The sequence below is a fragment of the Trypanosoma cruzi genome, genomic scaffold (assembly GCF_000209065.1).
Source record: "Trypanosoma cruzi strain CL Brener 1047053517045 genomic scaffold, whole genome shotgun sequence".
NCBI classification, from domain to species: domain Eukaryota; phylum Euglenozoa; class Kinetoplastea; order Trypanosomatida; family Trypanosomatidae; genus Trypanosoma; species Trypanosoma cruzi.
This window is the reverse complement of record NW_001849548.1, coordinates 1,752-17,981: the sequence shown is the minus strand read 5'-3', so window position 1 is coordinate 17,981 and position 16,230 is coordinate 1,752. Positions and strand designations below refer to the sequence as shown.

General features: G+C 52.7%; 3 protein-coding genes and 3 pseudogenes across 3 annotated transcripts, besides 8 other annotated features; all 6 read left to right on the top strand.

The window, feature by feature from the left end:
* Positions 1-16,230: part of a sequence feature (areas not merged during assembly with more than two copies in the genome that could not be assigned to a particular haplotype) that runs on past the window's edge.
* Positions 158-901, top strand: Tc00.1047053511077.60 (mucin-associated surface protein (MASP), putative; the record flags this gene model as incomplete). Its single annotated transcript, XM_810735.1, has 1 exon — positions 158-901. One exon carries the CDS (start codon positions 158-160, stop codon positions 899-901), a length of 744 nt encoding a protein of 247 aa, XP_815828.1.
* Positions 444-555: a sequence feature (CT-rich).
* Positions 1,302-1,327: a microsatellite.
* Tc00.1047053511077.40 lies at positions 2,104-4,833 on the top strand (annotated as a pseudogene).
* Positions 4,920-4,994: a sequence feature (A-rich).
* Positions 5,820-5,853: a sequence feature (AT_rich).
* Positions 5,880-5,916: a microsatellite.
* Positions 5,948-5,976: a sequence feature (AT_rich).
* On the top strand, positions 8,986-11,544 carry Tc00.1047053511077.30 (annotated as a pseudogene).
* Positions 11,745-12,725, top strand: Tc00.1047053511077.20 (annotated as a pseudogene).
* Positions 12,753-12,818: a sequence feature (AT_rich).
* Positions 12,960-13,271, top strand: Tc00.1047053511077.14 (uncharacterized protein; the record flags this gene model as incomplete). Its single annotated transcript, XM_810744.1, has 1 exon — positions 12,960-13,271. One exon carries the CDS (start codon positions 12,960-12,962, stop codon positions 13,269-13,271), a length of 312 nt encoding a protein of 103 aa, XP_815837.1.
* On the top strand, positions 15,511-16,230 carry Tc00.1047053511077.7 (trans-sialidase, putative; the record flags this gene model as incomplete). Its single annotated transcript, XM_810743.1, has 1 exon — positions 15,511-16,230. A coding segment is annotated over one exon (720 nt), but the record flags the coding sequence as incomplete, so codon positions are not given.

Sequence of the window (16,230 nt, the reverse complement as noted above, 5' to 3'; positions counted from 1 at the left end):
TCTGTCTTTTGTGGTGTGTTCTCTGCGTCTGCTGTTGCTGCCATTTGTAACTGTACGGTGGCTGTGCGTGGTGTAGCGGCTGTCTCTCCTTTTGCTTTCACTATCTGTTGACGTGTTGTTAGTTTGTGCTGAAGGCTACACGCAAGTGACAGGAGTGATGGCGATGATGATGACTGGCCGTGTGCTGCTGGTGTGTGCCCTCTGCGTGCTGTGGTGCGGTGCCTGCTGTGGTGGATGTTCTGAAATCCCTCCAGCTCCTGAGACTGGTGTATCCGACGATGGCAAGGATTCTAAAATTGAAAACAAGAGCGTTGTTAGCGTTGGAGAAGATGACCAAACCGGTAAGCCGCGAGTGTCCGAAACAGCGGCACCATTGGTACCAGAGGTACCGGTAGCGGGAGTGACACAAACACAGGGAGCACAAGCATCAGGGACGATGGAACAAAACAAGAAGAAAACGAATGAAAACGATGAAGAGGAAGAGGAATCAGAGGAAGAAGCAGAGGATGAGGCTGGGGAATACAAAGGGAATGAAATGAAGGAAAAGGAGGAGGATAGTAAAGAAGCTGTCACCAGCACCACAATGGGGATACCAGCAGACGGTCAAGAGCAACAAATTTTATCTTCTGGCGCGGAGGGAGCATCGAATATAACAAATCCCAACAGCACACAAACAACTGGAGACGGTGATCCAGCAGCCGATGGTGCAGGGACGGCAGAGGGAAAACAAAATGAAAATAAAGATGCCAATCCGAAGGAAACACCAGTCGAAGCCACAGCCACGAAAACTACAACGGTGACGACTGGCGACAGTGACGGCAGCACCGCGGTCTCCCACACCACCTCCCCTCTTTTGCTTCTTCTTCTTGTTGCTTGTGCGGCTGCGGTGGTGGCCGTGTGAGAGTGAGTGTGAGAGAGCCGTGCACCGCCCGCACACACACTCTTCCTTCTCTCTCTGTGTGTGTGTCCCCTTGCATGGACTCTCGCCCTCACCTCACCCCACGAGGCACACACAATAATGTGCCCATTGTATATATGCATGCACACCCATGCAGGCCCGTTGGTGCTCTCTTTTGCACGACACGCACCTCTGCCGTCCTGCCTGGCTGCATGGGCGGAGCACCGTAACTGTTTCTGTTTTGTTTTTATTGCATTGAGTGGGCGACCTCTCTCTCTCTCTCCCTGTGTGTGTGTTTTGCTTTACGGGAGTAATGAGTGTGTGTGCGCTGGTCGTCCCACGCCTCGGCTTTTCGTTTTGTTTTCCTTTTTGATTTTGTGGTTGAGTGCGCCCATTCCGCGGCTGCGTGTGTGTGTGTGTGTGTGTGTGGTGATATGAGTAATTTGCGTGTGTGCTATCTGCCTCTCCCTGCCGTTGCTTTCTTCAGACTCTCTTGTGGCGTGCAGATGCTCTGCAAGTATAGGCGCTGCCAAACACACACACATGCACATGCACATGCCATTTCTCACACAATTTGGCTGCGGTGCGTCTTGCGGAGAGGGAGGGCGTGAGCTCGCCGTGTGACCCTTGGACTTGCTACGGTTGTGGTGTTGGCGAAGTACAGCAGTTGACTGATGTGATGTGTCATTGAGGGTGCCTGGGATAAATGAGCATGGATTCTTGCCCAGCAGCTGCACGTGCCGAAGTGTTCCTCCCGCTGTTCATGCACCCACGAAGGATTCTCCGGCTGTGCGGGACGATGTGCGATGGATGGTGCGGGGAGAGACAACAGTGAAACGGCTGGCGGCAGTGCGTGTGGGCGTTGTTCATCGTGTGCTGACGTGTGGCGGAAGCACACGATAGCCGCTGTGGCTTTTACTGCTGGTGGCAGTCGATGTGTGTTCCCGGTGCACTGTTCTTCCTTCTTATTCCGTGTGTCTGTGTGCGTGAGTTGTTGTTGTTGGGAGTGACTGCGGTGGGGATGATGGTGCCACTAACTGTGGAGGGGCGGCGGTGTTCACAGTTTCACTCCCTTTTCCTCTTCTCTCTCTTTCTCACACACAAAGAAGGAAGGGAAGTAAGGCTAAACGCGAATCGCTACTGTGAAATTCGAAGGCCCTGAAAGGACCAACAGCACACACACCGCCCACACAAACATATTTATATGCTCTCACGTGTTGCTGCAGTGATGGCACCCCGCACACACAACCGTCGCCGCGTGACCGGCTCCAGCGGCAGGAGGAGGGAAGGGAGAGAGAGTGAGCCGCAGAGGCGCAACATGTCCCGGCATCTCTTCTACTCTGCGGTGCTGCTCCTCCTCGTCGTGATTTCGTGCTGCAACGCTGGTGGTGCTGCGCAAGCTGAGGAGCAGGCATCTGAACGAAATTATAAATGGAAGGACGTCAAGAATGAGAAGGATGAGGGTGTAACTGTGGAATCGTTGGTAGTTCCCGGCCTTTTAAACGTGGGGAGTGACGTGTTTGCCGTTGCCGAAGCGCAGTGGAAGAAGAACAGTGAAAGCAACGCTTTTACTGGCATTGCATCCCAACTTCTCACGACACAAAATGCTGACACACCGGTGGAAGTATTAAAGGGAGCCGAAGATAAGACACAATTTCTGGAGGAAGCTACTTCCGCAGACCCAAAGAATAAGGTGGATGTGAGCCGACCAACAACAGTCGTGAAGGGAAATGTTATTTACATGCTTGTTGGGAAATACAGCCCGAAAGATGCCACTGGTCAGGAGGATGGCGGAGCAAATGACGGGGGATTGTTGCTGGTGAAAGGGGAAGTCAGTGCTGACGAAAGCAAACGAATCAAATGGAAAGATAATGACGATGTCTCGCGTATTTCTGTTGGCGAACTAGATTCCTGGACAGGGTTGATTGGTGGCGGTGGATCGGGTGTTCTTACGGATGACGGTAGGCTCATGTTCCCAGTGGAAGGCACAAAGAAGGGTGACACTGAAAACGATGTGAAAACCGTTTCGCTAATTATACACAACTCGAAGGACACTAATGAGGGTTGGAAGCTGTCGAAGGAGGTTCCTTACGATGGCTGCAGTGATCCCTCCGTCGTGGAGTGGGGAGAGAAGGACAAAAAACTCATCATGATGACTGCGTGTGGTGATGGCCGCCGCAGGGTGTACGAGTCCGCTGACAAGGGGGAGTCGTGGACGGAGGCACTCGGGACACTCTCGCGCGTGTGGGGCAACAAACAGGGCGAAGGAGCGAAGGCCGTTAGAAGCGGGTTTATCACAGCAAAGATTGGCGGTGTCGATAACAGAAATGTGATGCTCGTCACTCTGCCGGTTTATCCCGAGAAGGACGGTAAAAAAGAAAACGGTGAACTCCATCTTTGGCTGACGGACAATACGCACATTGTTGATATTGGGCCGGTATCCTGTGAAGATGACGCTGCCGCCAGCTCCCTGTTGTACAAAAGTGCTGGAAGTGGTGATAACAAGGAGGAGTTGATTGCACTTTACGAGAAGAAGAAGGACTATGGGAAACCATCACTCGGTATGGTCTGTGCCTCTGACTGCGCAGCTGCAGCGTGTGAAGGATGTGCTGGCGACGTGGAAGGAAGTGGACGGCCGTGTCTCCAAGCTGTGCCCCTCAAGTGCTGAGAAGGATGGCTCCCCTGAAGATGCCTGCAGCACTACTGTTAAGATCACGGATGGGCTGGTTGGCTTTCTGTCCGGCAACTTCTCTGATAACACATGGAGGGACGAGTACCTCGGGGTGAACGCCACAGTGAAGGGGAATGATGATGGGGGTAAGAAGGCAACATTGCATGAAGGCAGTGTGACGTTCCAGGGAGCGTGGGCGGAGTGGCCCGTTGGCAAGCAGGGGGGTAATCAGCTGTACCACTTTGCGAACTACAACTTCACTCTTGTGGCGACGGTGTCCATCGGCGGTGTGCCGGAGGGTAATATTCCTTTGATGGGTGCGCGTTGGGGAGGCCAAGGAGAAAACAAAGTTTTTGGACTTTCGTACGACAGCGAAAATAAGCGGATAGTGTTCTGCGGTGGCGGACAGAACAAGGAGCTCAGCAGTAATTGGGAGCCAGAGAAAACACATCAATTGGCCATTGTGTTACAGAGCGGCACCCAGGGCTCCGCGTACGTCGATGGTAAAAGTGTGGGTGGGAATGAGCAATTTGATTTGAAGGATATTGAAAGATCTAGAGGGATCTCTCACTTCTACATTGGAGGGGATACAGGCAGCACAGAAGGCCAAGAAGGCTTTTCCGTGACTGTGACGAACGTCCTGCTGTACAACCGTCCTTTGGATGACGATGAAATTGCAGGGCTCGCCAAAAATAAAATTACGAATCCGAAGCGGGAAGGTCCGAAGGCATCGGCGACATCTCCTCTTTCACCAGAGGTAAGTGGATCAGATGTGCAGGGAACCGTGCCCCTGTCCAATTCTGCCAGGCAACCACCGTCGGAGCAGGGACAGCCGAAAGGGAGTATTGCTACCGGAGCTGGCGGCGCATCCACACCAGCGACGTCTACCGCCGCAGCTTCTTCAGGACAGGAGCCCGTAAACCAGCTGACATCTGGAACCTCTCCCAGTGGAAACAAAAATGCGGATGGCACTCCCTCGCCTGACACCGACCCAACGGTGGTGACAGTAACATCCCCCGATGGAGGTCAAACCGTGGATGGCGGCTCTACTGCTGACAGCGAGCCAACGACGGACACAAGAGAGGGAGGAACGAATGGGCAGGAGGAGGAGGTTAATACACAGGCCGGGGAAGTAAATGCTACGGCACTCAGCAGTCTCGGAAATGTGTCGCAGAGGAATAACAGCGATGCCGGCACTGTGTGTGGGAGCGGACTGCTGCCGCTGCTTCTTCTGTTGGGACTGTGGGTGTTTGCGGCTCTGTGAGGAGTGACTGGCTGCCGCGTGGGACACTTGCGACCTCCCTGCAGAGAAATACACGCGATAATGAATTTTCCTTCTCAAATAACCTTTTTTTGCTTTTCTCTCTGTTTGCTTTTTTGTGTGTTTTGTTTTTACTTTTTTTAAATTTTTTGTGTTTGCTTTTGGGGCAATCACTATGGACGTTTTTTTTCTTTTCTACTCTTCCCTCTTTAATTGTTTGTTGCTGCACTCTTCCTGCGAGGGGTGCCGTGTGTTTCCCGCCCAACTGCTCCACTCGCACACCACCGACACGCTCATGACGACGGCCCTGTGCGCCTCGCCTGCTGCACGCATGAGGAGGGGCCGCGACGAACGGCGCGCTGCGGGAGCCGTGACGTGTGGGCGTGCGACGAGGGCCTGTGGGGCGGAGCACACATTTCTTCCCTCTTGTTTTGTTTTCTTGCGGCCAGGGCGGGCAGACACCCGCAGCGCCACACACACAGCCACACCCTGCCGCCGTGTTTTTCTTTAAGGATTTGTTTTGCTTTGCGTGTTTATTTCATGCGGTGGCGCACCCTTCGGTGTCGGCCTCGTGAGCATTTCTCTCCCCTCCGATGATTTCTTTTCTTTTGCTGCGCTCACTCTCCCGATGGAGTGACGCGACTGCCGTCATGTCTGCGTGCTTCTCTCAGTCCCCCCACACACGAGTGACTGTGCTCTGCGGGCCGCACTCACACGCCGATGAGAGGGCTGAGGGGAGCAGCAACACGCAGATGACCCCATGAAATATAAACGATGTGCGGACACACGGAGGGTCGGACGGTCGAAGCACACGCAACCATCTTTTTAATTTTCTTTTGTGGGCAAAATACATGCAGACAGTTTGGTGTGGCCACACGGCAGCCAGGCGATTTTTTTCTTATTTTAAATTTGTGTGGAGCAGTAATGGACGATTTCTTTTCATTTATAATTATTTTGTGTGATGGGGTTTACATAAGACGAAGGGGACGTTTTTTTTCTTTTTTTTTTAATTTTTTATTAATTGGGTGTGGCCGTAATAAAGGACGACATTTTTCATTTTCTTTTTCTTTTTTTTCTTTTTTTTTTCCAAAGTGTGAGGGGTGGAAGGTTGAAGATGATTTTTTATTTTTTTATTTTCTTTTAATTGTTTAATGAATTGCCGCTGCTTGGGCTGCAGTGCAATATCATGAGCTTGAGCAGTCCTTCTCTCTTTATTTCTGCCATGCACTTTGGCTATACGTTTTTGTTTGTGCGTCCCTTCACATGCTCTGCTCCTGTTTTTACTTCTTTGCTTCGTGTGTCTGCAGGCACACACAACCACAACATGCACGCACAAAATACAAATTGCAGTGGATTTGGATGCTTCTTTTGTAGCGTGTGCTGGCGGTTGCGGGTGGCTGCTGCTTCCTCCGTTGGCATGAAGGGAAGGAAGGAGAGGGAGCACGCACGGCGAGTCACTCTTCCTGCGACTGCTGTGGAGGGCCGCATCCTTTCGGTGTGCGCTTCTCCGCCGTTGTGCCGTGCGTTTGCGCGTGTCATTTGTTGTGCGTGTGTGTGTGCTGGACATGTGTTTCCGGAGCGTTGGGCGGCTGCCATCATTCTTTTGCGGTTTGTGTGAGCGGGCACGTGCGGATGGGGGTCAGGGCGCATGGAATGAAGGAATGGCTTGAGGAAAGGGGAATTTGATTTGGAGGGTATTTGGACCGGATTATTTTGGCTGCGGTGGCCACATACACGACGGATGTGTTTCCGCATAATGGGGGAGGATGCGACAGGGTTTTCCGAAGTGACCCGTCAATGCAATTTGGGTTTCATAGCACCGAGGCACAGTGGTCCTCCTGCAATGGCTGGTGACGGCCCCTAGTGGACCGGTGTATTTATGCTGCTGCTGCTGTTGCTCGAGGAGGCGTAGAAGTGCGATTTGAGTTGAGCGGCGGAGGGGCCACACATCCCGCAGTGACGGTCGTCGTCGGCCCAGCGGGTGCCTCTGAAGGTTTTGTTAGATGCAACGTCCTTATGCCCGTCTCCGGATGGCGGCATCCCTGATGCAGCCAACGAACGGGGCTGGGAGCGACGGTGAGACGCAAGCACGTGTGGATGTTTGGAGCGGCCGGCGCACCTCACGCTGAGCGCATGGCGCGGTGAGGGCCGGACCTAGAAAGGGACACCGCGTGGGACGTCAGTCTTCACTGCAGCGACCGCCACCGAATTCGGATTTGCTCGCACCTTCTGCGGTCCCTCTTCCTCCCTCACTTCTGTGCCGAGGACTGTGCCGCGGGATCCAGCAGCGCGATGTTTGGCCGCAGGAGCATGGCTCGAACAAATCGTTTGTGGGAGGGGATGTGCACTGCGGGGAAAAAGAAAAAAAATAGTTGCGAGACGACCACCACCACAAGGCCGGAGTGAAGTTGTGTTTTGTCCGCTTGCGCGAGGGCGGCCTGCCACCTGGTCGGTTAGGAGGATTATTTTTTTTGTGTGTCGTTGCGCTCTCTTTTTATTCCGCTGCGTTTTCTTGCGGACCTGCGAAGGAAGATTTGCAAGAAGTTCCTGCGAGGCGTCCGTGCCGTTGTCGTAAAAGCGATTCCCTCTTGAAAAACGCTACTTTTTAAATTTGTTTTGGGCGGGGAGTTCCTGTCGATTCACTGAGACTTTGTTTTGCGGATTTGATGCCTGTGTTTCCGAGCGGTTCGATCTGTGCTCCCAGCCCACTCGGATGTGGTGTGCGCGTCGACGTGAAGGTGCCTGCCAGTCGTTTTATTGCCTCCCCCGCTGTGGCCGCCGCTGCCTTCTTCCCTCCTGAGGTCCTGCGGCTTCTTGACAAGATGTTTTGGAGAAGGTGTTGCCGCTCTTATCGTCCATGGTATTTTGATTCTGGTGTTGTGGTCAGGAGACATTGAACGAGAGGGTTTGCTGCCCTCTTGTCTTATTTACCCTCTCTGCCTGACGGCCAGTTCTACACAAACGTGCTCCTCGGCACCTCAGTTGGTGCTGGCGGGTTGCTCACAGTTGTTGCTGGCAATCGCATGCGCCAACTCTTCTCTGCTCCTTTTCAGTGTCGCATTTTTTTATTGATTGACGGACGCCATTCTGTCCGGCGTGCCACGTTGATTGGATTGTGTGGGATTGCTCTCTAACGCCATCGGAGAAAGCAGGCCGGCTTTTCACGTGTTTAAATGCCATCTTGCGCGCAGGTATTTTTTTCCACATGTTCAGTTGATGTGCACTCAAACAGCGAGGTGTCCGGAGCTATGTGTGCGTGGAATTCTTCCTGCCATGTGGACTGCGGGCAACACCGAGGGGCTGCCACTTTGACTCCGCAGAGTTTTTGTGTCTCTTTGCAGGGTTGGCAGGGAAATTCCATGCAGCCTGCTACTGCTGGTGTGTCCTTAGATGTTGTCACTCCATGTGAATAATGTGCTTCAGCGAGTGAGGGTGTTGATTGGGTTTGTGTGCGCTCTGGTTCTGTTTGCTACTTTTTGCGGGCACGCAATACTTGAGTGGTGGTAAAACGGAGCGGAGCGATGCATGGCCGCGTATCGCCCATCGTTCACTGCACGATGGTGTGGTGCACATTGTGGTGTTGACTCTGCGATGTGACTGCGGTCTTCTGCGCGGCAATGGTGGTGGGTGGACGAGAGTGCTGACCCGCGGCGGGACGGTTGGATCGTGCCTCCTTTTCTTTCTTCCTTCCCTTTTGTGAAGGTGTGCACTTATTTTTGGTGTCGGTGATGAGGCAAACAAACAAACAGAAAACGTGAATAAAACAAAATAAAAAGGGCGATAGTGTGGCGGTGTTGTGGCCGATTGCACGTTGTGTTGCTGCGGGGGCGGTGGGCCTCGGCTGCTTCACCGACGGGCGTTGCAGTGCGGCTGCATGGCGCATCAACCACCGAACCGTGCGAGTGCCACGCCCAACGTCATTGGGACAGCGGGACGAAACAGCCGCGACTGTCCTTTGGAGCCAGCGGCACCTGCTGGCCGCAGTTGGGCGGTGCGAGTGGGATGCTTCACTGCACGGGTGTTGTGATGGCACCTCGCCGTGGCTCTTGTGATGGTTCCGACGCTGCAGCTCGACATGTGGCGGGGAGTAAAGTGTGGCCGCAGTAGAGCAATGAGCAGCACCGTAGAGGCTGAACGATTTCCTTTGGAATTATGTTGGCGGCAGGGCGGCCGTTGATGAAAGACTACAATGTGACGATGGAGATGTTTGTTCAGGAGCCGGATGATTACGCACAAGACCAGCGGCTTCTTGAAGAAATTCTGAACTTAACTGCGTACCAAGCGCTGTAGGCCATTAATAAGCCTCTTCACGAAGGTGTGTACTTTCTCGGGCGACGTGGGAACTATGAAAGAAATGGATACGATCACCCCTCTTGCAAGGGGAAAACCAAACAGAGTACTCACGCAGGTGCTGACAGAAGCGAGGCGGGAGGCAGAGGAAAGGCTAAGACGAACTCAAGAAATGAAATTTACCATTTCCACTAATATCGAAGAGGTACTGTTTAAAGGAAGAGTTCGCGTCAATGAAATGAAGCTGAACGACTTTCTTACGAGGGAACTGGACGGCGGGGGCGTTGTGGACACCAATCGGGATGTCTTGCCGGAGGAGTTTTCCAAGGACCCCACGAAGTATATCCGTGATAAAGGAGCGTTGAACGAAATGCAGGCATTCGGTCATTTTTTGAGTATGAGCGAACTGTGAAGGGTGAAGTGATCTTCGACGAGGATATACGCAGGCTATGCGATAGGGGTGTCAACAATCTACCGGGGCGGTCATTGGCTGCTGCGGAGGTAACAGCAACTGCTCATAACTCCAATAAACATTTCTTGGATGCAGCTACCGAGGAGGCGAGGAACCCAACGACGACGAGCGCACCGGAGAAACTGGAGGGATTGTACGAGTCTTTGCACAATGCGAGGTGGAGCCATGCGGTGGATCTTCCGGAGGGCGTGGAGCGAAAGAAAACGATGACTGGAATGGAGATGCATGAGGGGAAGCCAGAACAGACATGGTCGTACAAGAAAGCTGACGACGCTATCGAAGAGAATGACGCTGTGCAGCAATTCGGTGCGGCACCTCCCGTGTTGATGGTGCTCACCTCGGAGAAGGGATGGCCGTACTCGTGGAATACGATACAGGATCTTCCTGAGGACGTTTTTGTAAACTGTGCGGTGGATCGAGCGTGGTAGATCGTCAAGGTCGATCTAACCGAATGGTTCAGCCCTTACGGTGTGACCGACTTTGAGCCCGAGCGACGTGTGTTGATTGGGACGCCCGGGATCGGGAATTCGGTGGCTGCCGGCTCGTACCTCCTCTACCAGCTGCTGCACTACGATGTCGAGAAAATCCAAGTGGTGGTCCACTGTTTTGGTGGAGGAGATGCGTACGTGTCTGACAAGACCACCAGAGCGGTGACAAGATGCAGCGATGAGGAAATGTGCGTCTCTGAGTTGAGACGTTTGAGGGGGCATGGGAGGAATGTGTATATTATCTACGATGCGGCAAAGGAGGGAACGCCGCCACCGAGGGATTTTGCGCCTACTTCTGGATGGGGCATGATTGCGGTGTCATTCCCAAAGGTAGCCAACTATGATGAGTGGGCGAAGCAACTACAAGCCGAGCGAATCATCGTGAATTGCCCCGACGAGATGGATGTGAAGGCGATGTGCGCCTGGATGACGCGTGACGAGACTAAAGAGAAACAAGCGGAATGCTGGAAAGAGGTCAAAAAACACATGTATCTTTTGGGACCGATTTCACGTCACGTCTTTGATGAGGAGGCGTTTAATGGACGCTGTGGAGCAGTGAAGTTTGCATTGCAATCGATCAACGAGGTAACTGTGAAAGAGCATTTTTCACGGGGAGGTGAGTCGCCACGGTGTTCTGAGGATCCGTCCCACAAGCTTGTGAAGGTTGTTCGGGAAATATACGCAGGCGGTGTGATCCTTTTCAATGCACCGATATCTGCTTGCCTCGAGGAACGGACATTTGAACGCCTCCCACGTGTAGCAGAATAAAATAGCCTTTTGAGGCTGATGTTGGCGTCGAGGGATAATATTTTGCCCATATTTTTTGGATGGTTTGCTTTGGAATTGTTCACGGAGAGTGCCTTTGTCAAGGCAATAGCGACGAACCTCACGGAGTTTGAGCCGCCAACAGGACGTCAAGCAAAGCCCTGCGTCTTGAAGTTGGCCCCTGAACTGCATCCCAAGGGAGATGAAGGTTTGCTGCTGAGTGAATATGAAAAAACGATCCGTAAAATAAAGTACGGGGTGCTGCACAAACCGTGGGCCACAAACTTTTCGCTGGTGGACGGCTTTTTTTCTTCATGCAGTCCAATCCAATGAAGCTGGTTGGGCTGCGGATGGCTACGGCGGATGGGCACCACACCACCGCCAGCACTGTGGGGCACTTCACTGAGTGTCTGGTGGCATATTTTAATGGTTGGGAGGAATTATCCCGAGACATGTCGTGGGAGATTATTTACGTGCAGCACGCAGACAGCACGCCGATGAATGGCTGGCAGAGATGTGATGTCGTCAATTCCAATAATGTGAGCGACGATGAAGGCCGCGGAATAGCGGCGTTGTGGAACGGAAAAGGTGCGGCAGTACCAAGTGTCAATATTGAAAGAAGTTTTAGAAAATGTCGTAGGAGTTTTAAATTTGTGAAGCAAAAAGGCTTCGAAGGGAAAATGGAAGAAATAATTGAGGGTAATTGGCGCATTACTTTTATGATGAATTATGTTAGGGAGTATTTTAACGATTTTTATATTTGTGTGTGACTGCAGGTGTTGGTCAGGGAACGCCTTTCTTCCGAGGGAATCATTGCGGTCAACAGTGTCGCACCACTACAATCATTTTTTTATTTTATTTTGTTTTTACTTCTGTGAAGGCTCCGTCGTTCCTGGAGGATGATGTGCAACATCAGTGTGCCCATCCGGCTGTTGGTTTTGGTGCAGAACGGGCGGGAGGCGATGCTGTCGTTGTGCCTGCAGGAACTCGAGAGGGTCTATGGGTGGTCCGGACGCCTGGTTGTGAGTCGTCACCCGGAAAACATCGGGTACAGCGCTGCCGTGAACATCGGGTCACGACTTGCACTCTCGCTGCCGCGCGAGGAAGTGCCTTTTGTTTTTGTGACAAACGGCGACGTAATGTTTTCACTCGATCTCCTTCCCAGCCTTCTACGCGATGTGCATGGAATGACGAGGCATGATGCCGCTCGCATGGATGAGTTGTCGGCGGAGGTGGCGAATGAGCCGAGCGAGTCCAGTCCTGTTTTGCGACGGGGCTTGAGGGTGCTGCGCTCCACGGTGAACGATAGCCGATTGTCGACGTCTGCGCTGCTGCCTGACCGCATCCGTTATTCCTCTGCGAAGGAGCGTGAAAAGGCGTTTTCGAAGCATTACGGGCACTTCTGCGCGTATTAAAAAGCAGTTGTTTTGTGTCTGTTATGTTGACACGCCTGGCGATAAGCACGGTGGGATATTTTGACGAGAACTTCTACCCAGCTTGCGTGGAGGATGTCGACTACAGCTTACGACTCCGTTTGCTTGGATTTCAGGAGCGGAATGTCTTATGCGGCAAATTTGTGCATTGCGGCAGCTCGAGTGTTCGTTTCTCTAATGAAATGGAGCCACCGGACGCTCTCTGGTGCCGTCGCGTCAAGTCTTTGATGACGAACCAACCATATGCCATGATGAAGTGGAACCGTCCACGGGTTTGCAGTGGCGGGTGCAAGGGGCCATATGACGGCATGGTCCCCGAAGACTTTTGGGTGAAGGATGAGGCACGCATACAACGCATTCGGGCCTACGGGCATGATGAGGAGCAAGGGGTTCCAAAGGTTGAGTACGACAGGAGGCTTTTGCATCCTGTAAGGACGAAAGGAAGATGAACTGGCGCCAGTCGCAAGTTTTGTGTTTTTATTATTTTATTTTGTTTTATTTTTCACTTCAATTATTAAAAGTTTTTTATTTATATATTTACACAAATGATATTTAAGTGAGTACGCCATGGGTTTTAAAGAGTGCAACCATATATTTGGCATGACAGGGGGAGGGCGCAGCGTCCAAAATTGGCCGTGTTGCCGAGGGTAGGAGAGAGCGGCAGCAAGCAGGAAACATGATATGATGGATGGGGGAGAAATAAAAGGGGAGGGAAGCAGAAAACAAGACAAAGATATTGTGGGCACAACGCTGTTTCTCACGGCGGGCGATCGACGCCGCTATTGGCTACTAAGTTACCCACTGAAGGTGACACCCGTTTCCGCTGGATATGCTGCGTGCATATCTGTCGGGCTCTTTTTTGTTGGTTTGTTTGTTTCCCGCACATTTATTTCTCCGTGCCGCCTGACCCACTCGTTTATTATTCCCCTCTCCGTTTTTGTGCGTGCACCGAGAGAAGGGCTCGGGGACATGAAGTGCGCTCCCCTTCTGTGACATGCCACCAAAAACGGGAGTAGAACAAAAAGAAAAGTGAAGCGGGGAGGGGAACCGTCGTCACGCGTCCTTTTCTCCGAGAAGGCTGCTCGCCACGCCACTGAGGCGCGCCGTGTGCTTCACGAGGCCCGCTGGACTCGATTGGGGAGCCGTGAATGATGGTGCGCGTGAGTGTGGCGGATGCGTCCCCCAGGCGTCCCTAGAGGATCCTCTGGCCATTGGGACTGCGTGGAATGCGGGAGTCCGCGGGGATATTTGGCCGTTTTGTTGTATTCTTCCATCCGCCCATCCCAAACCTCAACACGGCGGCTGATCCAACGACTGCGACGGGATCCGTTGCGTATTTCTGAATCTTTTTTGCGTTGCAGCGGCAGGCCTGGTGTGCCCTGCTTGGCAGACACGGTGGACGGGAGTGGGCTGCAGTATCGGGAAAGCGATGGTCACGGCGGAGTGTGTTGTGTACTTTGCAATTTGGCGTGTTTGTGGCGATCCTTGCGGATGATGTGACAGCGCCTGTTTTACTTGCGGGGAGAGAACCGATGCTCCACGGTGATGCACACGTTGCGTGTGGAGGTTTGTCTTGCTGTTGGTTTGTGAACGTTTTTTTTTTCTTTTGCAGAAACACCACAGAGGGCGGTGTCTGCGGACAGCAGAGAACTGCGAGGAGGGGCATCACCCGATTTTTGGCGCGATGAGGCGGCTTCTGTGACTTTACGGTGTTTATTTTCAGGACTGAGAGGCTATCCTTTGCTGGAATGTATTGTGGGAGACCATACGCGTGTTTGTTTTTTAGTTAACCCCTTGGCATTTGGTGTCGCCGTGAAATGGATGTTGATGGCCTTTTTATGGCGGCGAGATGCATGTTTATTTATTTTATTAACGAGTGGGTGAATTGTTTTGCGTTCTGCCACGCGGCTTGTTGCTGACGGCACGTGGCCGCAGGGAGACGTTGTGGGCGCCTCCGACACGAGGTGCGATTGAGCAATCATCTCCGCTCGCCGGTACACGCTGTTGAGGCGGCGTGATGGTAATGAATCGGCCTCTCAGAAAAGCAACAAGAGGGCGTTTGCTTTTCCTGCTGCGGTGTACGAGTGGACTCTCCAATCCGTGGGCGGGGTCGCTCTGTGTGCCGTATTTCTTTGAATTCAATGAGTTTTTTACATCGCCATCCACACGCACATGCACGCAATCTCCCTGTTTGCCCTCCTGTGGGCGGGAGACCGGGATGCAAAGGGAAAATGTGGCCCGTGCCAGCATGTGGTAAAGTCTTTCTTGGGAGGGATTGCGACTGTGATGTAAGTCCCGGCAGGCAGGAATGGGATGAGAGGAGAGCGGAGGGGCGAGTAACAACGATCGTGTGCGGAGCAATGCGCAGTGAGTAGGGCGAATTGGTATTTGTGTTGACTTTTCAAAGCATTTTTGTCTTTTTCTTTTGTGGCAATGGAAAGAAACTTTGGGTGGTGTGTTGTGGATTATTTGCACATGATTCAGCGCGGCAACACCATTTGCGGAGAAAATGAATGGCATCGGCGTGAGGCTTGTTTTTTGAGCGCGAGATGGTCGGGGAGGTGCTCAACGCTCCGAGAGGCCAGGAGCAAAGAGGCGCGCACTGCTGCAAGCAGAGGGATGCACGCTCCTGTTGGTGGCGTTGCTGTGGAGCCCTGAAGTGCCTGCAGGGAATTTGTTTTTCCCGCCTCATTATTTTGTTGATTGGTGCTTGCCGCGGCCTTTTGAGGCGGGGCGTGAGATGGACCGAGAGAGCGTGTGTCGTGCGGCGGTGCTGTGATTTGGTGCTGCCCACGTTTGTGCAGATAATTCCGTTTGTGTCCGCGTTCTTGCCGCGGCGGTGCACCGGGAGCGTGTGACTGATCACTGTATCACTTGCGGACTGTTTTGGCAGGACTTTGAATGGCGTCGTCGAATGATGAAATTCCGCGTCCATTTGTGTGTGTGTGTGTTGGCTTCCTCTGTGACTTGCCGTGTTGTTGTTTTTTTTATGTGGGCGATGTTTTTCCGTGATGTCCCTTACAGATTCTATTTTGTCCCGCACTTTGCGTGGGTGCTCTGCTCTGCTCCTCGCTGACGTGTCTGATGTATTGCCGCTGTTGCTGCTGTACTCTCCACTTCTTGGACAAAGACACATGCTAGGAAAGGAAGTAAGTCTAAACGCTAATCGCTACTGTGAAATTCGAAGGCTCTGAAAGGACCAACAGCACACACACCGCCCACACATATTTATATGTTCTCACGTGTTGCTGCAATGAAGGCGCCCCGCACACACAACCGTCGCCGCGTGACCGGCTCCAGCGGCAGGAGGAGGGAAGGAAGAGAGAGTGAGCCGCAGAGGCCCAACATGTCGCGGCATCTCTTCTGCTCTGCGGTGCTGCTCCTCGTTCTTGTGATGATGTGCTGCGGCAGTGGAGCTGCGCACGCTGAGCAGACAGGGGCCACTGTTGATCCGTTCACAGGGACGACGCCGATATCATTTGCTAATTGGAAGGGGTTTAACGAGGCCGGGAGGAAAATCACCTCGCTCCGTGCTCCTGGCCTCGTTAAAGTGGGTGAAGATGTATTTGCCGTTGCTGAATCGCAGTGCGGGGAGGAGAAGGGAGCCGGCCGCCGTGCTGGGATTGTCTCAAAGCACCTGAATATAAGTGGTGACCCAATGGATATTTCGACGTCGGATATAAGTTTGTTTTGCATGCAACTTGGGGACACCGCCGCGAATAATTTTGGGACAACGGAAGTGTTGCGACCAACGACGCTTGTGTTTGGGAACAGTGTTTACATGCTCCTGGGAAACCAAAGCCATACAAAGCCGCAGTTTCAAGGTGAGAATGAGCGGGGTCTTTTACTCGTGAAGGGAACTGTCGCCAATGAGGGTGGAAACAACAAGAAACTTTTGTGGAATGAGGCCCATGTGGTGAAACCTGAACCCAGAGGAGATTCTTATTCCTTG